The 24,629-nt window shown below is 51.0% G+C and overlaps 1 protein-coding gene across 1 annotated transcript in view; it reads left to right on the plus strand.

Annotated features, from left to right (window-relative positions):
• The window catches only part of LOC309565555 (uncharacterized protein), a gene marked incomplete at its 3' end in the record, with an annotated part of 83,045 nt that overhangs the window by 44,336 nt on the left and 14,080 nt on the right, over positions 1–24,629 (plus strand). The window contains exons 3-6 of the mRNA XM_082270512.1: positions 2,275–2,377; positions 8,028–8,132; positions 9,983–10,055; positions 13,705–13,805. Of these exons, the coding sequence (XP_082126638.1) occupies positions 2,275–2,377; positions 8,028–8,132; positions 9,983–10,055; positions 13,705–13,805 (382 nt within the window). The remainder of the gene's footprint in view (positions 1–2,274; positions 2,378–8,027; positions 8,133–9,982; positions 10,056–13,704; positions 13,806–24,629) is intronic.

A 24,629-nucleotide genomic window follows, 5' to 3' on the forward strand; every position in this document is an offset into this window, starting at 1 on the left:
CACACATACTGTACCCCCTTTCCCGGGCACAACACAGGGCCCTCACTGCAGCTAATCCCTTCCCGGGCAAAGCACAGGGCCCTCACTGCAGCCAATCCCCCCACCCCCTGGGCACAGCACAGGGCCCTCACTGCAGCCACCCCCCCTTTCCCGGGCACAGCACAAGGCCCTTACTGCAGCCACTGCCCCCACCCCTTCCCGGGCACAGCACAGAGCCCCCACTGCAGCCACTGCCCCCACCCCTTCCCGGGCACAGCACAGAGCCCCCACTGCAGCCACTGCCCCCACCCCTTCCCGGGCACAGCACAGAGCCCTCACTGCAGCCACTGCCCCCACCCCTTCCCGGGCACAGCACAGGGCCCTCACTGCAGCCACTGCCCCCACCCCTTCCCGGGCACAGCACAGAGCCCCCACTGCAGCCACTGCCCCCACCCCTTCCCGGGCACAGCACAGAGCCCTCACTGCAGCCACTGCCCCCACCCCTTCCCGGGCACAGCACAGAGCCCCCACTGCAGCCACTGCCCCCACCCCTTCCCGGGCACAGCACAGAGCCCTCACTGCAGCCACTGCCCCCACCCCTTCCCGGGCACAGCACAGGGCCCTCACTGCAGCCACTGCCCCCACCCCTTCCCGGGCACAGCACAGGGCCCTCACTGCAGCCACTGCCCCCACCCCTTCCCGGGCACAGCACAGAGCCCTCACTGCAGCCAATCCCCAAAAACCCCACGGCAGTCATTCTCCCCCCAGGCAGAGCAATGTGCCCTCACTGCAGTTTAACCCCCAGGCACAGCATGGCACCTTCACTAGAGCCACCCCCCCCCTTTCCTGGGCACAGCACAAGGCCCTTACTGCAGCCACCCCCCCCCTTCCCAGGCAAAGCACAGGGCCTTCACTGCAGCCACTCACCCCCTCTCTTTCCAGGCACAATCCAGGGCCCTCACTGCAGCCAATCCCCCCCCCCTTCCTGGGCACAGCACAGAGCCCTCACTGCAGCCACTCCCCCCACCCCCTGGGCACAGAACCCTCACTGCAGCCACTCCCCCCACCCCCTGGGCACAGAACCCTCACTGCAGCCACTCCCCCCCCCCCCCATTTACGGGCACAGCACAGGGCCCTCACTGCAGCCACTCCCCCCCCCCATTTACGGGCACAGCACAGGGCCCTCACTGCAGTTGCTCCCCTCACCCCACGGCACAGCACAGAGCCACTCCCCTACCCCCAGGCACCACCTGTAGTCACTCACCCTACCTTCTGGGCACAGCACAGAGCCCTTGCTTCAGTCACTGCCCCCACCCCTGAACATAGCACAGGGCTCTCACTCCACCCCCAGGCACAGCAAAACCAAGCCCCCCCTTCCCCCCATCCTGGACATGACAATTGGCCCTCATTGCAGTGTCATTCTACAAACCCCCTACCTTCCCCCTGAGCACAGCACATTGCCATCACTGCATTCTTCTCCCCACCAATTACCCCTCTGCAGTCATTCTCCCCCAGGCAGAGCAATGTGCCCTCACTGCAGTCACTCCCCCCCCCCAGGGCACAGCCCCCTCACCACAGCCCCCCCCCCAGTACATTCCCTGCAGCCTCCCCCCCCCCGGAGCACAGCATCCTCACTGCAGTGCCCCCAGTATGTTCCCTGCAGTCCCTAGGGCACAGCATTGTCACTGCAACCCCCCAGTTTGTTCCTTGCAGTCCCCCCCCCCCCGGGCACAGCATTCTCTGCAGTCCCCCCCCCAGGGTACAGCATTCTCACTGCAGCCCCCCAGTTTGTTCCCTGCAGTCCCCCCCCCCAGGGTACAGCATTCTCATTGCAGCCCCCCAGTTTGTTCCCTGCAGTCCCCCCCCAGGGTACAGCATTCTCATTGCAGCCCCCCAGTTTGTTCCCTGCAGTCCCCCCCCAGGGCACAGCATTCTCACTGCAGCCCCCCAGTTTGTTCCCTGCAGTCCCCCCCCCCCCCCAGGGTACAGCATTCTCACTGCAGCCCCCCAGTTTGTTCCCTGCAGTCCCCCCCCCCCCCAGGGTACAGCATTCTCCCTGCAGCCCCCCCAGTTTGTTCCCTGCAGCCCCCCCAGGGTACAGCATGCTCACTGCAGCCCCCCAGTTTGTTCCCTGCAGTCCCCCCCCCCCGGGCACAGCATTCTCCCTGCAGCCCCCCAGTTTGTTCCCTGCAGTCCCCCTCCCCCCCCCCCCCCCCGGGCACAGTAGGCATTGGTGGTGTGGGGCTGTGATGCCGGTGAGGACAGGTTAATGGTGTCAATGTCTTCTCTCTGCAGGATCATGTCTCCACAGCAGCTGAACCAAAGACCGTACAGCATGGTGAGTGAGGGCTCCACCGCGGTCACCACGTCCACAGCCGACGCCAGGCCCCCTCCCAAGGTAAGTTCTCCTTCTGATGTTCCTTAGAGAACATTATGGGGGTCCCCTGTACCCCCATACACGCGTTTGTCCTTGAAGTCTCTGAGGGACATTTCACATGTCAGACAGTCAGCACAATCAGCAGTTAGTGTTAAACGCTCTAATTTATCATCACTGATAGGGGAAGGTGCCGGCTGGATCTCCTGCAGATGGATGTCGTGGGTTTTGTTTGCTTTCAGGAAATTTGCAATTCAAACGACAGCGCAGTCCGAGGAAAGACTCTGTGTGCTGAAATCTGTGCATCCGGGACTCCGGCACATGGGGGGGGGGGGTAAACAAATAAGGCGTTTATTATTTGTATACGGGGAATTATTTGCTGCACTCTTCTTATTTGAGGAGGAACTCCGATCTCACTATAAATGTTTTCTATCTCAAAAATACTCCAAATTCAGCCCAAAACCCGCCTGAGAGAGACAGACGACTCCGAACCCCCAGAGAGGAGATTGTATACCGCGGGGTCCCCTACACCTCCTCTGTGCATGCTGAAGGGGTAGATGATGGGGGTCGTTCTCCACGGATCTGTATATGGAGGGGCTGAGGGGTACATAATAGGGGTTGTGTTTCTCAAATCTGTATAGGAGTACATGATGGGGGTCGTGTTCCTTGGATCTGTATAGGAGTACATGATGGGGGTCGTGTTCCTTGGATCTGTATAGGAGTACATGATGGGGGTCGTGTTCCTTGGATCTGTATAGGAGTATATGATGGGGGTTGTGTTCCTTGGATCTGTATAGGAGTATATGATGGGGGTCGTGTTCCTTGGATCTGTAAAGGAGTATATGATGGGGGTCGTGTTCCTTGGATCTGTATAGGAGTATATGATGGGGGTTGTGTTACTTGGATCTGTATTGGAGTATATGATGGGGGTCGTGTTCCTTGGATCTGTATAGGAGTATATAATGGGGGTCGTGTTCCTTGGATCTGTATAGGAGTATATGATGGGGGTCGTGTTCCTTGGATCTGTGTAGGAGTATATGATGGGGGTTGTGTTCCTTGGATCTGTGTAGGAGTATATGATGGGGGTCGTGTTCCTTGGATCTGTATAGGAGTATATGATGGGGCTCGTGTTCCTTGGATCTGTATAGGAGTATATGATGGGGGTCGTGTTCCTTGGATCTGTGTAGGAGTAGAAGTATATGATGGGGGTCGTGTTCCTTGGATCTGTGTAGGAGTATATGATGGGGGTCGTGTTCCTTAGATCTGTATAGAAGTATATGATGGGGGTCGTGTTCCTTGGATCTGTATAGGAGTATATGATGGGGGTCGTGTTCCTTGGATCTGTACAGGAGTATATGATGGGGGTCGTGTTCCTTGGATCTGTACAGGAGTATATGATGGGGGTCGTGTTCCTTGGATCTGTATAGGAGTATATGATGGGGGTCGTGTTCCTTGGATCTGTAAAGGAGTATATGATGGGGGTCGTGTTCCTTGGATCTGTACAGGAGTATATGATGGGGGTCGTTGTCCTTGGATCTGTATAGGAGTATATGATGGGGGTCGTGTTCCTTGGATCTGTGTAGGAGTATATGATGGGGGTCGTGTTCCTTGGATCTGTAAAGGAGTATATGATGGGGGTCGTGTTCCTTGGATCTCTATAGGAGTATATGATGGGGGTCGTGTTCCTTGGATCTGTATAGGAGTATATGATAGGGGTTGTGTTCCTTGGATCTGTAAAGGAGTATATGATGGGGGTCGTGTTCCTTGGATCTGTGTAGGAGTATATGATGGGGGTCGTGTTCCTTGGATCTGTGTAGGAGTATATGATGGGGGTCGTGTTCCTTGGATCTGTGTAGGAGTATATGATGGGGGTCGTGTTCCTTGGATCTGTGTAGGAGTATATGATGGGGGTCGTGTTCCTTGGATCTGTATAGGAGTATATGATGGGGGTCGTGTTCCTTGGATCTGTAAAGGAGTATATGATGGGGGTCGTGTTCCTTGGATCTGTGTAGGAGTATATGATGGGGGTTGTGTTCCTTGGATCTGTGTAGGAGTATATGATGGGGGTCGTGTTCCTTGGATCTGTGTAGGAGTATATGATGGGGGTTGTGTTCCTTGGATCTGTGTAGGAGTTTATGATGGGGGTCGTGTTCCTTGGATCTGTATAGGAGTATATGATGGGGGTCGTGTTCCTTGGATCTGTAAAGGAGTATATGATGGGGGTCGTGTTCCTTGGATCTGTGTAGGAGTATATGATGGGGGTCGTGTTCCTTGGATCTGTAAAGGAGTATATGATGGGGGTCGTGTTCCTTGGATCTGTAAAGGAGTATATGATGGGGGTCGTGTTCCTTGGATCTGTGTAGGAGTATATGATGGGGGTCGTGTTCCTTGGATCTGTGTAGGAGTATATGATGGGGGTCGTGTTCCTTGGATCTGTGTAGGAGTATATGATGGGAGTCGTGTTCCTTGGATCTGTATAGGAGTATATGATGGGGGTCGTGTTCCTTGGATCTGTAAAGGAGTATATGATGGGGGTCGTGTTCCTTGGATCTGTAAAGGAGTATATGATGGGAGTCGTGTTCCTTGGATCTGTATAGGAGTTTATGATGGGGGTCGTGTTCCTTGGATCTGTAAAGGAGTATATGATGGGGGTCGTGTTCCTTGGATCTGTGTAGGAGTATATGATGGGGGTTGTGTTCCTTGGATCTGTAAAGGAGTATATGATGGGGGTCGTGTTCCTTGGATCTGTGTAGGAGTATATGATGGGGGTTGTGTTCCTTGGATCTGTATAGGAGTTTATGATGGGGGTCGTGTTCCTTGGATCTGTATAGGAGTATATGATGGGGGTCATGTTCCTTGGCTCTGTAAAGGAGTATATGATGGGGGTCGTGTTCCTTGGATCTGTATAGGAGTACATGATGGGGGTCTCGTTCCTTGGATCTGTGTAGGAGTATATGATGGGAGTCGTGTTCCTTGGATCTGTGTAGGAGTATATGATGGGAGTCGTGTTCCTTGGATCTGTGTAGGAGTTTATGATGGGGGTCGTGTTCCTTGGATCTGTAAAGGAGTATATGATGGGAGTCGTGTTCCTTGGATCTGTATAGGAGTATATGATGGGAGTCGTGTTCCTTGGATCTGTGTAGGAGTATATGATGGGGGTCGTGTTCCTTGGATCTGTAAAGGAGTATATGATGGGGGTCGTGTTCCTTGGATCTGTGTAGGAGTATATGATGGGGGTTGTGTTCCTTGGATCTGTGTAGGAGTATATGATGGGGGTCGTGTTCCTTGGATCTGTGTAGGAGTATATGATGGGGGTTGTGTTCCTTGGATATGTGTAGGAGTATATGATGGGGGTCGTGTTCCTTGGATCTGTATTGGAGTATATGATGGGGGTCGTGTTCCTTGGATCTGTATAGGAGTATATAATGGGGGTCGTGTTCCTTGGATCTGTATAGGAGTATATGATGGGGGTCGTGTTCCTTGGATCTGTAAAGGAGTATATGATGGGGGTCATGTTCCTTGGATCTGTATAGGAGTATATGATGGGGCTCGTGTTCCTTGGATCTGTATAGGAGTATATGATGGGGGTCGTGTTCCTTGGATCTGTGTAGGAGTAGGAGTATATGATGGGGGTCGTGTTCCTTGGATCTGTGTAGGAGTATATGATGGGGGTCGTGTTCCTTAGATCTGTATAGAAGTATATGATGGGGGTCGTGTTCCTTGGATCTGTGTAGGAGTATATGATGGGGGTTGTGTTCCTTGGATCTGTGTAGGAGTATATGATGGGGGTCGTGTTCCTTGGATCTGTACAGGAGTATATGATGGGGGTCGTGTTCCTTGGATCTGTGTAGGAGTATATGATGGGGGTCGTGTTCCTTGGATCTGTAAAGGAGTATATGATGGGGGTCGTGTTCCTTGGATCTGTACAGGAGTATATGATGGGGGTCGTTGTCCTTGGATCTGTATAGGAGTATATGATGGGGGTCGTGTTCCTTGGATCTGTAAAGGAGTATATGATGGGGGTCGTGTTCCTTGGATCTGTATAGGAGTATATGATGGGGGTCGTGTTCCTTGGATCTGTATAGGAGTATATGATAGGGGTTGTGTTCCTTGGATCTGTAAAGGAGTATATGATGGGGGTCGTGTTCCTTGGATCTGTGTAGGAGTATATGATGGGGGTCGTGTTCCTTGGATCTGTATAGGAGTATATGATGGGGGTCGTGTTCCTTGGATCTGTAAAGGAGTATATGATGGGGGTCGTGTTCCTTGGATCTGTGTAGGAGTATATGATGGGAGTCGTGTTCCTTGGATCTGTGTAGGAGTATATGATGGGGGTCGTGTTCCTTGGATTTGTGTAGGAGTATATGATGGGGGTCGTGTTCCTTGGATCTGTGTAGGAGTATATGATGGGGGTCGTGTTCCTTGGATCTGTATAGGAGTATATGATGGGGGTCGTGTTCCTTGGATCTGTAAAGGAGTATATGATGGGGGTCGTGTTCCTTGGATCTGTGTAGGAGTATATGATGGGAGTCGTGTTCCTTGGATCTGTGTAGGAGTATATGATGGGAGTCGTGTTCCTTGGATCTGTATAGGAGTATATGATGGGAGTCGTGTTCCTTGGATCTGTGTAGGAGTATATGATGGGGGTCGTGTTCCTTGGATCTGTATAGGAGTATATGATGGGGGTCGTGTTCCTTGGATCTGTGTAGGAGTATATGATGGGGGTCGTGTTCCTTGGATCTGTGTAGGAGTATATGATGGGGGTCGTGTTCCTTGGATCTGTGTAGGAGTACACAATGGGGGTCCAATTTTTTTTGGTACAGCAGTGCAAGCCTAATGGCAGCTTCCAAGTTCGGCTGGGTCTGGAGAACACACACATGGACAGGAGTCAGACTCAGCTGTCCTGTGTGTGTCTGTTCCCGTAGAGGCGGACAGGCATTCCTGCAATTTTGGGCTCCCCCTCCATGGCCCAAGTGGCCTGACAGCAGCGCAGGGCCGACAGGTGCTTGCCACCTGCTAATTTCTGCGGTGGGATGCAAACGGGTATCGGCACTAATGCTTGGCTGGGTCGCTGGGCAGGTGGGGCCCCCCGGGCAAGTGGGGCCCCCGGTCAACTGCCCAGCGTACCCATTCAGTAAGATGGCCCTGGATGCGGATTATATATATATATATATATATATATATGAAGATGGTTACTTTTGATTGTAGAATAGATTCTTGCATCTCTGGGCGCAATGTGTAGATATATATATATATATATATATATATATATATATGTTATGTGCAGATGGATAGAGAGAGAGAGAGACACAGGAAAAACGAAGGACTGCTGCACTTAAAATGTATTTAAATAAATAGGGGGAGAGGGGGGGGTTGGTTCTGATCCTCCATCAACTTTAGATTTCTTTACCTTGATACAAATCCATTCTTTCTGCACCGATCACTGGAATTTAGCGTTCCCCGTTGGTTGGAGTGCGGACTGTGCGCATTGTTCAGGGAAATGTTGGCTTCCAATGACAATCCTCTCATTGTTGGTACCGGCGGCTTCTATTACCCCAGGAACATTACCCCCCCCCCCCCATTGTTCTCCAGTCTTTGCTGTCTCTTGTTGATCGGTGAATGTGATCCTTCCAGGAAATGAGAGATCTTCACCAATGTTCCTTCGTCTCTCCAGGTTCTGAAGTCCAACAGTAAAGCGTACAGCTTCGGTAAGAGAGATCAGTCCATCAAGAGGAACCCCAATGTCCCGGTCCTGGTGAAAGGATGGCTCTACAAACAGGTGAGTCCCGACTCTGGAGTTCACACAACATGGCGGATACTATATGTGAGAGTGTGTCCGATAGTGATTCCTTCTCTCCACAGAGAGCAGGGGGGGTCTCTATAGGATATATATTCTATATACTGTATATATGTCTCTGTGCTGATCTCCTCTATAGTAAGTACACCCCTCACATTTTATTCTATCTTTTCATGTGACAACACTGAAGAAATGACACTTTGTTACAATGTAAAGTAGTGAGTGTACAGCTTGTATAACAGTGTAAATTTACTGTCCCCTCAAAATAACTCAACACACAGCCATTAATGTCTAAACCACTGGCAACAAAAGTAAGTACAACCCTAAGTGACAATGTCCAAATTGGGCCCAAAGTGTCAATATTTTGTGTGGCCACCATTATTTTCCAGCACTGCCTTAACCCTCTTGGGCATGGAGTTCACCAGAGCTTCACAGGTTGTCACTGGAGTCCTCTTCCCCTCCTCCATGATGACATCACAGAGCTGGTGGATGTTAGAGACCTTGCGCTCCTCCACCTTCTGTTTGAGGATCCCCACAGATGCTCAATAGGGTTTAGGTCTGGAGACATGCTTGGCCAGTCCATCACCTTTACCCTCAGCTTCTTTAGCAAGGCAGTGGTCGTCTTGGAGATGTTTGGGGTCGTTATGTTGGAATACTGCCCTGCCCCCCAGTCTCTGAAGGGAGGGGATCATGCTCTGCTTCAGTATGTCACAGTACATGTTGGCATTCATGGTTCCCTCAATGAACTGTAGCTCCCCAGTGCCGGCAGCACTCATGCAGCCCCAGACCATGACACTCCCACCACCATGCCTGACTGTAGGAAGACACACTTGTCTTTGTACTTCTCACCTGGTTGCCCCCACACACGCCTGACACCATCTGACACCAAATAAGTTTATCTTGGTCTCATCAGAGCACAGGAGATGGTTCCAGTAATCCATGCCCTTAGTCTGCTTGTCTTCAGCAAACTGTTTGTGGGCTTTCTTGTCCATCATCTTTAGAAGAGGCTTCCTTCCGGGATGACAGCCATGCAGACCAATTTGATGCAGTGTGCGGCGTATGGTCTGAGCACTGACAGGCTGACCCCTCCCCCACCCCTTCAACCTCTGCAGCAATGCTGACAGCACTCATACGTCTATTTCCCAAAGACAACCTCTGGATATGACGCTGAGCACGGCACTCAACTTCTTTGGGGGACCATGGTGAGGCCTGTTCTGAGTGGAACCTGTCCTGTTATACCGCTGTATGGTCTTGGCCACCGTGCTGCAGCTCAGTTTCAGGGTCTTGGCAATCTTCTTATAGCCTAGGCCATCTTTATGTAGAGCAACAATTCTTTTTTTCAGATCCTCAGAGAGTTCTTTGCCATGAGGTGCCATGTTGAACTTCCAGTGACCAGTATGAGAGAGTGAGAGCGATAACACCAAATTTACCACACCTGCCCCCCATTCACACCTGAGACATTGTAACACTAACGAGTCACATGACACCGGGGAGGGAAAATGGCTAATTGGGCCCAATTTGGAGATTGTCACTTAGGGGTGTACTCACTTTTGTTGCCAGCAGTTTAGACATTAATGGCTGTGTGTTGAGTTATTTTGAGGGGACAGTAAATTTACACTGTTATACAAGCTGTACACTCACTACTTTACATTGTAGCAAAGTCTCATTTCTTCAGTGTTGTCACATGGGAGGGGTGTACTTACTTTTGTCAGATACTGTATATTCTATATATACTGTATATATATGTCTCTGTGCTGATCTTCCCTATAGGAGATATATTCTATATACTGTATATATGTTTCTGGCTGACTCTGTGCTGATCTCTTCTATAGGACAGCTCAGGGATGAAGCTGTGGAAGAGGAGGTGGTTCCTTCTGTCAGACTATTGCCTATTTTACTACAAAGGTGAGAGGTCAGAGGTCACTCCCATTACATTCCCTTCTATGGCTCTGCACATTTTGGGGGGATGTCGCCTTATTTATCCTCTTTTGCACTTCCTGGGTAGGGGGATCAGGGGTAACCCCATTAATTCCCTTTTATGATTGCATATTTTGGGGGTGGGGGAAGGGGTCACTTTCGCTTACTCTGTTCGGAAATAGCAGGGAGTGGGGTGGTGGGTTGAGGATCATCCCGTTATACCTCCTTCTGTAGCTCTGCACATTCTGGGGTTGGGCGAGTTAAGGGTCGCTCTCGTTACATCCCCTTATATGACTCTGTACATTCTGAGGGGGAGAGTCAGGGGACACCCCATGAATCCTTTTATGGCTCTGCACATTTTGGGGGTGGGGGTCAGGTTTACCCCATTACATCCCTCTTTATGGCTCTGTACATTCTTTGGAAAGAGGGGGTCAGGAGTACATCCCTCTGACTCTGGAACATTAGGGAGTCAAGTGGAGGGTCAAGGGTCACCCCCCATTACACCTCATTTTAGGATTCTACACATTCTGCGGGGGCTGTACACAATATGGGTGTAGGGGGGATTAGAGGTCACCCCCATATTACCTCCTTTTATGGCTCTGCTCATGGGGAGGAATTCCGGGGTCACCCTCTTTACTACCACTTTTCTGGCTCATTCTGGTGGGGGGGTGGGGGGCAGTGGTCACTCTATTACATCTCTGTCTAGGACTGCACACACTGGGGAGGGATTGTCCCATTACATCACCTTCTTTGGCTCTGCATATTCTGTGGGGAGGTGGATTCTACCTTTTCACCCCCCCCCCCAATTTTTGGTATATTATATTCCTTCTCTGTGAAATTCTTTGTCTTGGTGTCACATTCCATCTCTCTCCACCCCCAATGTGTCATGCTGCACCAGAGTATATACAGATAATACAATGCTCTGCTCAGTACTGGAAATGCTGTGGGGTACAACGCTGTGCAGAATGTAGTGGGGTGTAGCGGCATACGGGGTATAGCAGTAAGCAAGTAGGGGTGTGCAGAGTGTAGTGGGGTTTTAGCGGGGTATAGAGGTGTGCAGAGTGTAGTGGGGTGTAGCGGGGTATAGAGGTGTGCAGAGTGTAGTGGGGTGTAGCGGGGTATAGAGGTGTGCAGAGTGTAGTGGGGTGTAGCGGGGTATAGAGGTGTGCAGAGTGTAGTGGGGTGTAGCGGGGTATAGAGGTGTGCAGAGTGTAGTGGGGTGTAGCGGGGCATAGGGGTGTGCACAGTGTAGTGGGGTGTGTGGGGTGTAGCGGGGCATAGGGGTGTGCACAGTGTAGTGGGGTGTAGCGTGTATAGGGGTGTGCAGAGTGTAGTGGGGTGTAGCGGGGTATAGGGGTGTGCAGAGTGTAGTGGGGTGTAGCGGGGCATAGGGGTGTGCAGAGTGTAGTGGGGTGTGCAGAGTGTAGTGGGGTGTAGCGGGGCATAGGGGTGTGCACAGTGTAGTGGGGTGTAGCGTGTATAGGGGTGTGCAGAGTGTAGTGGGGTGTAGCGGGGTATAGGGGTGTGCAGATTGTAGTGGGGTGTAGCGGGGTATAGGGTTGTGCAGAGTGTAGTGGGGTGTAGCGGGGTATAGGGGTGTGCAGATTGTAGTGGGGTATAGCGGTGTATAGGGTTGTGCAGGGTGTGTGGGGAGTAGCGGGGTGTAGGGGTTGTGCAGAGTGTAGTAGGGTGTAGGGGTGTGCAGAGTGTAGCAAGGTATAGGGGTGTGCAGAGTGTAGCAAGGTATAGGGGTGTGCAGAGTGTAGTGGGGTGTAGCGGGGTATAGGGGTGTACAAAGTGTGGTGGGGTGTAGCGGGGTGCAGAGTGTAGTGGAATGCAGAGAGCTATAGGGGTGTGCAGAGTGTAGTGGGGTGTAGCGGGAAATAGGGGTGTGCAGAGTGTAGTGGGGTGTGCAGAGTGTAGTGGGGTGGCGGGGTATAGGGGTGTGCAGAGTGTAGTGGGATGGTGGGGTATAGGGGTGTGCAGAGTGTAGTGGGGTGGCGGGGTATAGGGGTGTGCAGAGTGTAGTGGGATGGTGGGGTATAGGGGTGTGCAGAGTGTAGTGGGGTGTAGCAGGGTATAGAGGTGTGCAGAGTGTAGTGGGGTGTAGCGGGGTATAGGGGTGTGCAGAGTGTAGTGGGGTGTAGCAGGGTATAGGGGTGTAGCAGGGTGTAGTGGGGTGTAGCAGTGTATAGGGTTGTGCACAGTGTAGTGGGGTGTAGCAGTGTATAGGGGTGTGCACAGTGTAGTGGGGTGTAGCAGGGTATAGTGGGGTGTAGCAGGGTATAGGGGTGTGCAGAGTGTAGTGGGGTGTAGCGGGGTATAGAGGTGTGCAGAGTGTAGTGGGGTGTAGCAGAGTATAGGGGTGTGCAGAGTGTAGTGGGGTGTAGCGGGAAATAGGGGTGTGCAGAGTGTAGTGTTGTGTGCAGATTGTAGTAGGGTGGCGGGGTATAGGGGTGTACAGAGTGTAGTGGGGTGGTGGGGTATAGGGGTGTGCAGAGTGTAGTGGGGTGTAGCGGGGTGTGCAGAGTGTAGTGGGGTGGCGGGGTATAGGGGTGTGCAGAGTGTAGTGGGGTATAGGGGTGTGCAGAGTGTAGTGGGGTGTATCGGGGTATAGGGGTGTGCAGAGTGTAGTGGGGTGTAGCAGGGTATAGGGGTGTGCAGAGTGTAGTGGGATGGTGGGGTATAGGGTGTGCAGAGTGTAGTGGGGTGGCGGGGTATAGGGGTGTGCAGAGTGTAGTGGGGTGTGCAGGGTGTAGTGGGGTGGCGGGGTATAGGGGTGTGCAGAGTGTAGTGGGGTGTAGCGGGGTATAGGGGTGTGCAGAGTGTAGTGGGGTGTAGCGGGGTATAGGGGTGTGCAGAGTGTAGTGGGGTGGCGGGGTATAGGGGTGTGCAGAGTGTAGTGGGGTGGTGGGGTATAGGGGTGTACAGAGTGTAGTGGGGTGGTGGGGTATAGGGGTGTGCAGAGTGTAGTGGGGTGTAGCGGGGTGTGCAGAGTGTAGTGGGGTGGCGGGGTATAGGGGTGTGCAGAGTGTAGTGGGGTATAGGGGTGTGCAGAGTGTAGTGGGGTGTAGCGGGGTATAGGGGTGTGCAGAGTGTAGTGGGGTGTAGCGGGGTATAGGGGTGTGCAGAGTGTAGTGGGGTGGCGGGGTATAGGGGTGTGCAGAGTGTAGTGGGGTGGTGGGGTATAGGGGTGTGCAGAGTGTAGTGGGGTGGCGGGGTATAGGGGTGTGCAGATTGTAGTAGGGTGGCGGGGTATAGGGGTGTACAGAGTGTAGTGGGGTGGCGGGGTATAGGGGTGTACAGAGTGTAGTGGGGTATGCAGAATGTAGTGGGGTGTGCAGAGTGTAGTGGGGTGTAGCGGGGTATAGTGGTGTGCAGGGTGTAGTGGGGTGTAGCGGGGTATAGGGGTGTGCAGGGTGTAGCGGGGTGTAGTGGGGTATAGGGGTGTGCAGGGTGTAGCGGGGTGTGTGGGGTGTAGTGGGGTATAGGGGTGTGCAGAGTGTAGTGGGGTATAGGGGTGTGAATTGCTGAGGTGCTGGGTGATGTATAAAGAGAAGTGCGGTCAGGAAATCCGCCCAGCCCCCGCTCTGTTATCCTGGAGCGAGCGCTCTGATTCTCCGATTTCCTCCCGCAGATATGAAGGAGGAGTCCATTCTCGGCAGTATTCCGCTTCCAGGATACATCATCTCCCCCGCGGGCCCTGAGGATCGCATCAACCGCAAGTACTCCTTCAAGGTATCCTTCCCGTTCCTTCTCTGTGTCCCCGCCCACTACGTCCCTCTTCCCATTTCCCTCCCCAAGTCCTTTTCTGTAATTCTCTTCTACATAAAATCATTCCCCGACCTCCCGCTCTGCATAGTGGAAGCTATAATAAAGATATTATTAGGCTCCGCCCTTATTGTCTCCCTCCCCCCCCCTCTACTCCAACCCCTTACCTCCAAAGCCTATATGAGTATAGACTCCCTGAAAGTCATTATTTGCATAACACTGAAAACACCCCGCCCACATGATGTTTGGAACCCCTCATAAAGGGCACAGTGGGTGTACAGACCCAGCAACTCAGCACAGGGATGGTGGGAACCCCTAATAATGGGCACAGCGGGTGTACAGACCCGGCAACTCAGCACAGGGATGGTGGGAACCCCTCATTTGTTATCCCATCACCAGCACTGCTGCTCGGTCCAGGGTAGAAGCACTTTCTCAGCTGTGTTAGCTGTCCGGGAGGCCTTGGAGCGTTGTAGGGCTGCTGGTTGGGGTAAATATCTGCTGACATTGGATCAGGCTAAGGCCTTTGATAGGGTTAATCATGAGTACCTATGGCTCCTTCTTGGCAAGTATGGCCTGGAGGGGGGTTTCATTGATTGGCTCAAGATTTTGTACAAAGGGGCTGAAAGCTTTCCTCTGGTTAATGGTTGGGTTGGGCAGCCCTTTGTGGTTGGCTCAGGTGCGTCAGGTCTGTCCTTTGAGTCCTCTGCTATATGTGTTTGCAATCGACCCCTTCATTAGAAGGCTAGAGAGTGGACCATGGTGTGGGGTACCTTTGGGCATCGCTGGTGAGCCTCCTTTGAAGGTTGTGGCTTATGCTGATGACGTTTCTGTTTTTGTCTCTGGGACTGGGGAAGCGCAGGAGGTGGTCTCAGTGATAGGGCAATATGCGGAAGCATCAGGTTCAAAGGTCAAACAGGACAAGTGTGAAGCTTTCTGGATGGGCGTGGAAGGTGAGAGCTTTGTTCTCCCGGACGACTTCCCAGAGCCCCAACAAAAAATTAGAGTTCTAGGCATTGAATTTGGCCCAGGTGACTATGGTCATGCAAATTGGGTGAACAGGCTGGAGAATGCCAATGCCAAGGTGGCGAGCTGGAAAAGTTGGTGGTTTTCCTTAAGGTAAAAGGTTGATCTGATCAAAGGTTACCTGATTCCAATTTTTCTGTATGTCAGATTTGTCTGCGTTTTGCCAGTGTCTCTCTATACCAGGATCTATAGTTGTTTCTTCCAGCTGTTATGGGGGAACAGAATAAACCTTGTCAAAAGGAGTGTGACTTATCTTCCTAGGCGGGAGGGTGGTCTAGGAATGATCAACCCTGTAGTCTTTTTCTCTCTGATGTTTGTAAAGTATAACCTGGGTAACATGTTGGCAGAGAGACCTCCTGGGTGGGTGGGTATTTTCCAGTCCTGGTTTAGGCCCGTTTTGCGAAACTGGGAAAATGGTGGGCCAGTGAAAAGCCTGAGGGTCAAGCATGATAACCTCCCGGCTTATATTGCCCCGTGTTTGAAAATACTTCGGCAGTGGCAAGTAACGGCAGGGGAGATCAGATCTCTTCCAAGGAAACTTCTTGAGAAGCGGATCATGAGCTCTGTTTTTTGCGAACCACTGGCCTTAAGGGATTGTCCAAGCCTGGTTTTGGGGAAGGGTTTGCGTTTGATTAATTTGGAGAGAATCCCAATGAAGTTTAGGGATCAGGCTTGGCTCGCTTTCCATGGAAAACTATATGTGAAGGGCAACCTGAAGTTTCTCTCTGTGAATGATCGGGCTGCCCGAGAGTAGAGTGTGGAGGAGCGGTGGAGTCCATGGATCTTTTTCTGCTTCAGTGTCCTTTTAATATAGAGATGTACAAGAGGGTAAGGAGGGCTCTGAGTGTACCCTTCCTCCCCCATATGAGTTATGCAGAGTGGGTGTATGGGGCATTCCAAACTCGCCGGGATTATGATTTGGAAACACTTTTTTTAGTTTGTTTAGTAGTCCGTTATTTCACGTGGAGTGCGCAATGCCAGGTATCCTTACGGAGTAAAGTCCTCCCTTTTGAGGTGGTGGTGCAGAACATTCTGGGTGAGGTTGGGAAGATTTAGGGTCTTGAGAAAGACAGGTGGCAGCAGGAGGCCTGGATAAAGGCGTGGAGGAATATCAGGACTCTGTAGCTGCTGCCTGTTGATCTCGGGGTGTGCGGCTTTTCTTTCTGTCCTTGCTTCACTCCCCTAGATTTTCAGATAAAATATATTTTTGATAAAAGTCTCCATGCATGGTGACGGTGATGTTCCTTAGTCTGGCTCTCTCGTAGGGTTTATGCTGTGCGCTATTCGGTTTATTTATTATGTTCTTGTTTGGTTTTTGGTTTTGTATCGTTATATTTAATTATTTTGTAAATATGTTATTTATTAATTTATTTATTATGGTTTTATTGTATATAAGTTGTTGTTTGTAAGATTTTCCAATAAACAAAATTAACCCCTCATAATGGGCACAGCGGGGGTACAGACCCGGGAACTCAGCACAGGGGTGGTGGGAACCCCTCATAATAGGCACAGCGGGGGTACAGACCCAGGAACTCAGCACAGAGGTGGGAACCCCTCATAATGGGCACAGCGGGTGTACAGACCCGGGAACTCAGCACAGGGATGGTGAGAACCCCTCATAATGGGCACAGCGGGAGTACAGACCCGGGAACTCAGCACAGGGATGGTGGGAACCCCTCATAATGGGCACAGCGGGTGTACAGACCCAGGAACTCAGCACAGGGATGGTGGGAACCCCTCATAATGGGCACAGCGGGTGTACAGACCCGGGAACTCAGCACAGGGATGGTGGGAACCCCTCATAATGGGCACAGCGGGTGTACAGACCCGGGAACTCAGCACAGGGATGGTTGGAACCCATCATAATGGGCACAGGGGGTGTACAGACCCGGGAACTCAGCACAGGGATGGTGGGAAACTGCCATTCCACTCCCTGACAGCGAGGTGTGAGGTTGCTGATTCCTTAGCTCGTGTGCTTCCAGAAGCCAGGGGCTAGAGTTGTTTCTCTGCCCCAGGAGGGATGCTGGATCCTGGGGAGGACCCCGGCGGGGGCCCCCTGGATAGGCCTGAGACTAGGCCTCAGCCTATGGAAGACATGGAGCTCGGCCCAAGGAGGGGTGAATCCCTATCTACCTTTAGACGGAGGATTGTGGACAAGCTGACAAGGATTGAGAAAGAGGAGGAGAAATTGGCAGCTTTAAAAACTGAATTTAAAAAGAAAAAGTTGTATTGTGCCAAACTGTACAGTAAGAAGAGACCGGCTCTGAGGCCTGAATTAAAGGACTTGGAGCAAGCTTTGAGGAAGCAGAAAGAGTTGGTGAGCTCTCTGAAGGAAAGTAGCGGAGCTTTTAAGGAAAAATACAGGAATGAGGAACGTTTCAGCCGTATGAGGAGAGGAGCCGTTTCCAGCATGGAGAGTGACCCAGTCAGTGAAGAGATGCAGGTACCGACAGAGTCAGCAGAGAGTGAGAAAGTGGGCCCGGAGGATGAGCCCAGCTCTTCAACACCTCAGACATCTGCTGAGCCCCCAATGGCGGAGGCCTCTGTCTCCCTCCCTCTGCAGCAGCAATGTGGAACATCTGAGCAGGAGGTTGAGGGGGGTACTGGCATGTTGGAGTTCATCGCTGAGCTGGAAACCCCTCTGGATGGAAGAAAGTTACATTTTTCTGCGGATTCCTCAGATGAGGAGATGGATACCGTTCCTCGCCCTATGAAAGAGAGACCTGTGGAGAGAGGAACATTCACCATGAAGCCTGCAACAACCAGGAGGAAGTTTGATCCCACCATCAGCCATGACACTGCAGAGGTAACAACACAGCAAGCAGGTACAGTGTGTGTGCAAGGTGGTGATGTGAACTTTAATGACAATGTGCTTGCTGAGGGTTGTAGTGCTATGGGCTGTCAGCCCACACCCATAGACAATCTGCAGCATGCAGTGCAACCTGATGCACCTGCTAAAAAAACTTTAAATGCGATTGGTGGGAAAACTGAAAATAACTTTGAGCTTTTGGTTGAAGTGTCTGCAGAGAGGAGCACCACGGACATTGCAAAGGCTTTTCCTGACCCAAATAAAGCTGTTGTTCCTGAAAATGGTGCAGGAGATGCTGGGAGCAGTAGTGCTACAACTGTTGGGGATTCTGCAGTAAAAAAAACTGTGATTGAACCCAGGAAAGCAGCTGAGTGCTTAGAGAAGGGGGAGGGGGTGGGTCTTGTCTCTGCTGCTCCAAAGACTGCAAGGGATGTTTCAGGCTCCTTGTCAGCAGGTGTGGCTGTGTCTAAGGACAATGCTGTAATTACTGGTATGTCTGGGAGGAAAACCTATGCTGGTGCTGCTACAGGATCTGGTAGGGGGGAGCATGGAAATGGTTTATCTTCCTCACTATTTAAAAGGAGGAATGTGGTTCAGCTCAGATGGGAAGGCGAAGGTATTCCCCCATATAGGAGAGCTGTGGTTGATAAGATTCTGCAGATGGGGTTTAGACCCGAAGATATCTTCGCCCTGATCAGTCCGACCGGCTCCTATGAGTATGATTTGTCCTTTATCCGTCCGGAGTCTTTGGACATATTTTGGGAGAAATATGAGCATGTGTGTAGGAGCCTGCCGGACTGGAGAGGGCTCATCCCCAAAGTTGTGTCACGTCAGCCACTTATTAAAATGGTGACGATTCTTGTGCGCAATGAGTCCATACCACAAGGGGATTTATCTGTATGGCTGAGGAGATATGGAGACATCCTGAGCCCCTTACACAAAATTATGGATGACCGAGGAATATGGACGGGGGGATGGTCTGTGCAGCTAAAACTGAGGGTTATTGATAATGTCATCCAGCATCTGCCATCCTCAGCTTTCCTGGGAAGGGACAGGCTGACCATCTTTTATCCAGGCCAGCCAAAACTGTGTAATAAATGTGGGGATAAAGGGCACTTTGCATCCTCCTGTCCAGTGATGAAATGCTCTCTGTGTCAGGATTTAGGGCATTTGGCAAAGGATTGCAACATTATAAGGTGCAACTTGTGCAATTCGGTTGGGCATCCTTATAGCCAGTGTCCAGAGGCAATGCATAACCAGCCTGAGCTCATGAGAGAGTTCTTCCGCCTGGACATGGAGGATGCTCAGAGCTCAGCAGCTAGGGTGCCTGCGATTCCCTCTGAGTCTGTGCCAATGCCCAGTGTGCATGTGTCTTCCCAGTCTGTGCATTTGCCTAGTGTGCCTGTGTCTTCCCAGTCTGTGCGTTTGCCTAGTGTGCCTGTGTCTTCCCAGTCTGTGATTTCCCAGTCTGTGCCAATTCCCAGTGTGTCAGTGTCTTCCAAATCTGTGGCGCCCCAGTCTGTGCGTTTGCATGTATCAGTTACCGAGAATGTGTCCAATCCTTCTGTGTCTATGTCCTCCAAAATTGCAGAGGCCGCAAGAGGTGCTGATGCAGGGGCATCAAGTGCAGTGCCAGTCCCACCCCCTCGACATTTCAGGGCTTCTATTGGGGACCAGGGGATGCAGAGGAGTGGGGAAAATGGTGAAGAGGCTGGCCTGGTGGCAGATAAGGTAAGGGAGAGTGGGGGTGAAGGGGAGGCTAAGAGTGGGGAGACTGTAATTTGCAGTTTGTCCAAGGATGATGTGGAATGGTTGGAGGAGAAAAGGAAGAAGGGCAAAAGAAAAAAAAAAAGGTGTTCAGTTGCCCAAAGTCCTAAGGTTTTGCCCTTGAAAAATAAGTTTGGGGTCCTGTCAGATGATGACGATGAATGGGACTCGTTGAGTACGGCGTCTTCTATGGATGATGAGTCCCAGGGTGCATTGAAGCGCACTGGTTCTCCAGGGAGAGAGAGTAGTCAGGCTAAGAAACGGCTGCCTCAATTATCCTAATGGCAGTTCCCACTCCGTTAAAAGTGGCAACCATTAATGTTGCCAGCTTAAAATCAGTGAGTGCTCGTCATATGGCCTTATTTTTGCTCAGCGAGTTTGATGCTGACATTTTGTTTTTGCAAGAGACCCATCTCAGTAATCTGGCTGATATACATCTGGCAAAGAAGGAGTGGAAGCGTGGTCCCTCCTTTTGGTCTCTTGCGGCCGAGCCTTACAGCGGGGTTGCGGTCCTTTTTTCCGGTATGGTAACATGCCGACGGGTAATTGAGGTAGAGATTGGGAGATGCATGATTTTGGATGTCTCTGTGAGGGGGCAGGACCTGCGCCTGATTAACATCTATGGTCCCCAGACAAAATGGGACAGGAAATGCCTCTTTACAAAGATTAAGCCTTTTCTTTTTACGGCTCAGCAGGTTATCTTTGGAGGTGACTTCAACACCATTACTAGGCCTAAAGACAGGAGAGGTTTCAGAGATAAGCTGGGCTATGACAGCCTTTTCCTAAATGCAATGGTTAGGGAAGCAGGTCTGGTAGATGTGCACATTAAGCGCTGCCCAGACAGCACGGGGTTCACTTTTCAGCGAGGTAATAGTCAGAGTAGGATAGATAGGTTTTTTTTAAAGGAGGACTCTGCTTTTTCGGCACCTGTTTGTCGGGCAGTGGAGTTTTCTGATCACTGTATTCTATATTTGACTCTGAATGCCTCAGGCGTGCCACCTAGGGGGAGGGGTATCTGGAGATTGAATTCGGCCCTCCTGGATGACGAGGAAGTAAGACAATCCTTTGAGGAATTTTTTCAGGCACAGGTAACTATCCTAGACTTTTGCAACAGTAAGTCAGAATGGTGGGAGCTTATAAAACAGCGGACTGTTAGGCTTTTCAAGGCCATAGGGAGAAAGAGACAGCAAGATAAGTATATCACCTACCAGCGTTTGCGGAGGAAACTTGACCGCCTTGTATCGAATGGAGGAGATTCTGGGGCGATCTCTGAGGTGAAGCTCCTCCTGAGGACCCATCAATATGACCGGCACGCCTCTTTGGTTCAGGAAAGGGACTATGGGAAATACCATTCGCCTGACCCTTACCAGAATTGTAAACAGAGCGTAGCAGTTAAGACGGTCAATGGCCTGAAGGACAGTACGGGCTCTCTGACGAAGTCTAGGTCAGGGATCCTGGAGGTCGTCAGGTCATACTATGCTGATCTCCTGGGAGGAAAGAACCTTGATCGGACAGGGATGTTGAGTTTTTTGGACTCTACGCCAGGTCTGGAAAATATTGTTCCTTTGATGAATTTGACAGATGAAATCACTGCAGATGAGGTGATCCAGGCTATTGATAAACTAGCCATCAGGAAAACGCCAGGGCCAGATGGTTTGACAGCCGAATTTTATAAATGTTTTAAGAAGATCCTGGCTTCACACCTTGCGGAGGTTTTTAATGGCTGTTTGCATGAGGGTTCTCTCCCTCCTTCCATGAGGCAATCTGCAGTGGTTCTTCTGTCAAAGGGCAAAGATCCTTCGATGATTGAGAATTGGCGCCCCATTAGCCTTCTTAATGTCGATAGAAAGATACTGGCAAAGATTTTTTTCTGGCGATTATCATCAGTGGCAGGCGATTTGTTATCCCATCACCAGCACTGCGCAATCCAGGGTAGAAGCACTTTCTCAGCTGTGTTAGCTGTCCGGGAGGCCTTGGAGCGTTGTAGGGCTGCTGGTTGGGGTAAATATCTGCTGACATTGGATCAGGCTAAGGCCTTTGATAGGGTTAATCATGAGTACCTATGGCTCCTTCTTGGCAAGTATGGCCTGGAGGGGGGTTTCATTGATTGGCTCAAGATTTTGTACAAAGGGGCTGAAAGCTTTCCTCTGGTTAATGGTTGGGTTGGGCAGCCCTTTGTGGTTGGCTCAGGTGTGCGTCAGGGGTGTCCTTTGAGTCCTCTGCTATATGCGTTTGCAATCGACCCCTTCATTAGAAGGCTAGAGAGTGGACCATTGTGTGGGGTACCTTTGGGCATCGCTGGTGAGCCTCCTTTGAAGGTTGTGGCTTATGCTGATGACGTTTCTGTTTTTGTCTCTGGGACTGGGGAAGCGCAGGAGGTGGTCTCAGTGACAAGGCAGTATGCGGAAGCATCAGGTTCAAAGGTCAACCAGGACAAGTGTGAAGCTTTCTGGATGGGTGTGGAAGGTGAGAGCTTTGTTCTCCCGGATGACTTCCCGGAGCCCCAACAAAAAATTAGAGTTCTAGGCATTGAATTTGGCCCAGGTGACTATGGTCATGCAAATTGGGTGAGCAGGCTGGAGAATGCCAATGCCAAGGTGGCGAGCTGGAAAAGTTGGCGGTTTTCCTTAAGGGAAAAGGTTGATCTGATCAAAGGTTACCTGATTCCAATTTTTCTGTATGTCAGTTTTGTCTGCATTTTGCCAGTGTCTCTCTATACCAGGATCTATAGTTGTTTCTTCCAGCTGTTATGGGGAAACAGAATAAACCTTGTCAAAAGGAGTGTGACTTATCTTCCTAGGCGGGAGGGTGGTCTAGGAATGATCAACCCTGTAGTCTTTTTCTCTCTGATGTTTGTAAAGTACAACCTTGGTAACATGTTGGCAGAGAGACCGCCTGGGTGGGTTGGTATTTTCCAGTCCTGGTTTAGGCCCTTTCTGCGAAACTGGGAAAATGGTGGGCCAGTGAAAAGCCTGAGGGTCAAGCATGATAAGCTCCCGACTTATGTTGCCCCGTGTTTGAAAATACTTCGGCAGTGGCAAGTAACGGCAGGGGAGATCAGATCTCTTCCAAGGAAACTTCTTGAGAAGCGGATCATGAGCTCTGTTTTTTGCGAACCACTGGCCTTAAGGGATTGCCCAAGCCTAGTTTTGGGGGAGGGTTTGCGTTTGATTAATTTGGAGAGAATCCCAATGAAGTTTAGGGATCAGGCTTGGCTCGCTTTCCATGAAAAACTATATGTGAAGGGCAACCTGAAGTTTCTCTCTGTGAGTGATCGTGGCTGCCCGAGAGTAGAGTGTGGAGGTGCGGTGGAGTCCATGGATCATTTTTTGCTTCAGTGCCCTTTTAATATAGAGGTGTACAAGAGGGTAGGGAGGGCTCTGAGTGTACCCTTCCTCCCCCATATGAGTTATGCAGAGTGGGTGTATGGGGCATTCCAGACTCGCCGGGATTATGATTTGGAAACACTTTTTTTAGTTAGTGTAGTAGTCCGTTATTTCACGTGGAGTGCACGGTGCCAGGTATCCTTACGGAGTAAAATCCTCCCTGTTGAGGTGGTGGTGCAGAACATTCTGGGTGAGGTAGGGAAGATTCGGGGTCTTGAGAAAGACAGGTGGCAGCAGGAGGCCTGGATAAAGGCGTGGAGGAATATCAGGACTCTGTAGCTGCTGCCTGTTGATCTCGGGGTGTGCGGCTTTTCTTTCTGTCCTTGCTTCACTCCCCTAGATTTTCAGATAAAATATATTTTTGATAAAAGGCTCCATGCATGGTGACGGTGATGTTCCTTAGTCCGGCTCTCTCGTAGGGTTTATGCTGTGCGCAATTTGGTTTATTTATTATGTTCTTGTTTGGTTTTTGGTTTTGTATAGTTATATTTAATTATTTTGTAAATATGTTATTTATTAATTTATTTATTATGGTTTTATTGTATATAAGTTGTTGTTTGTAAGATTTTTCAATAAACAAAATTAACCCCTCATAATGGGCACAGCGGGTGTACAGACCCGGGAACTCAGCACAGGGATGGTGGGAACCCCTCATAATGGGCACAGCAGGGGTATAGACCCGGGGATGGTCGGAATTCCTCATCAAAAGATAGAAGTTTTTGGGGTGGGGTCCCCCCATATACAGTATGTGTGTTGGTAGATTCTGGTGAATAGACGGTGGTGGGGGAGGGGTGCGCTCATTACGGATCGGACGGTTACACTGTAACAAATAGAAATGTGGGTTGCGGGTTGAATAGACGAGGGGCTGAGATCACTGCGAGAATTGCTGATCCCACCACAGTCCTTCACTGCCTGTCAGGTCACGTTAGTGATGAGTCCGTCCCAGAGCAGCGCTGCCAATCCCACCGCATAGACCCAACCGCCCGGAGATGGGGTAAGACTCCCATCCTCTGCTGTCTGCATGGAGTGTGTCATCTACATGGAGGGTGTTGTGGTCTCTGGTGTCAGGTACATGGAGGGTGTTGTGGTCTCTGATGTCAGGTACATGGAGGGTGTTGTGGTCTCTGATGTCAGGTACATGGAGGGTGTTGTGGTCTCTGGTGTCAGGTACATGGAGGGTGTTGTGGTCTCCGGTGTCAGGTCCATGGAGGGTGTTGTTGTCTCTGATGTCAGGTACATGGAGGGTGTTGTGGTCTCTGGTGTCAGGTACATGGAGGGTGTTGTGGTCTCCGGTGTCAGGTCCATGGAGGGTGTTGTTGTCTCTGATGTCAGGTACATGGAGGGTGTTGTGGTCTCTGGTGTCAGGTACATGGAGGGTGTTGTTGTCGCTAGTGTCAGGTACATGGAGGGTGTTGTGGTCTCTGATGTCAGGTACATGGAGGGTGTTGTGGTCTCTGATGTCAGGTACATGGAGGGTGTTGTGGTCTCTGATGTCAGGTACATGGAGGGTGTTGTGGTCTCTGGTGTCAGGTACATGGAGGGTGTTGTTGTCGCTAGTGTCAGGTACATGGAGGGTGTTGTGGTCTCTGATGTCAGGTACATGGAGGGTGTTGTGGTCTCTGATGTCAGGTACATGGAGGGTGTTGTGGTCTCTGATGTCAGGTACATGGAGGGTGTTGTGGTCTCTGGTGTCAGGTACATGGAGGGTGTTGTTGTCTCTAGTGTCAGGTACATGGAGGGTGTTGTGGTCTCTGATGTCAGGTACATGGAGGGTGTTGTGGTCTCTGATGTCAGGTACATGGAGGG

The sequence above is a fragment of the Pelophylax lessonae genome (assembly GCF_965119305.1).
Source record: "Pelophylax lessonae genome assembly, chromosome: 10".
Taxonomy (NCBI): domain Eukaryota; kingdom Metazoa; phylum Chordata; class Amphibia; order Anura; family Ranidae; genus Pelophylax; species Pelophylax lessonae.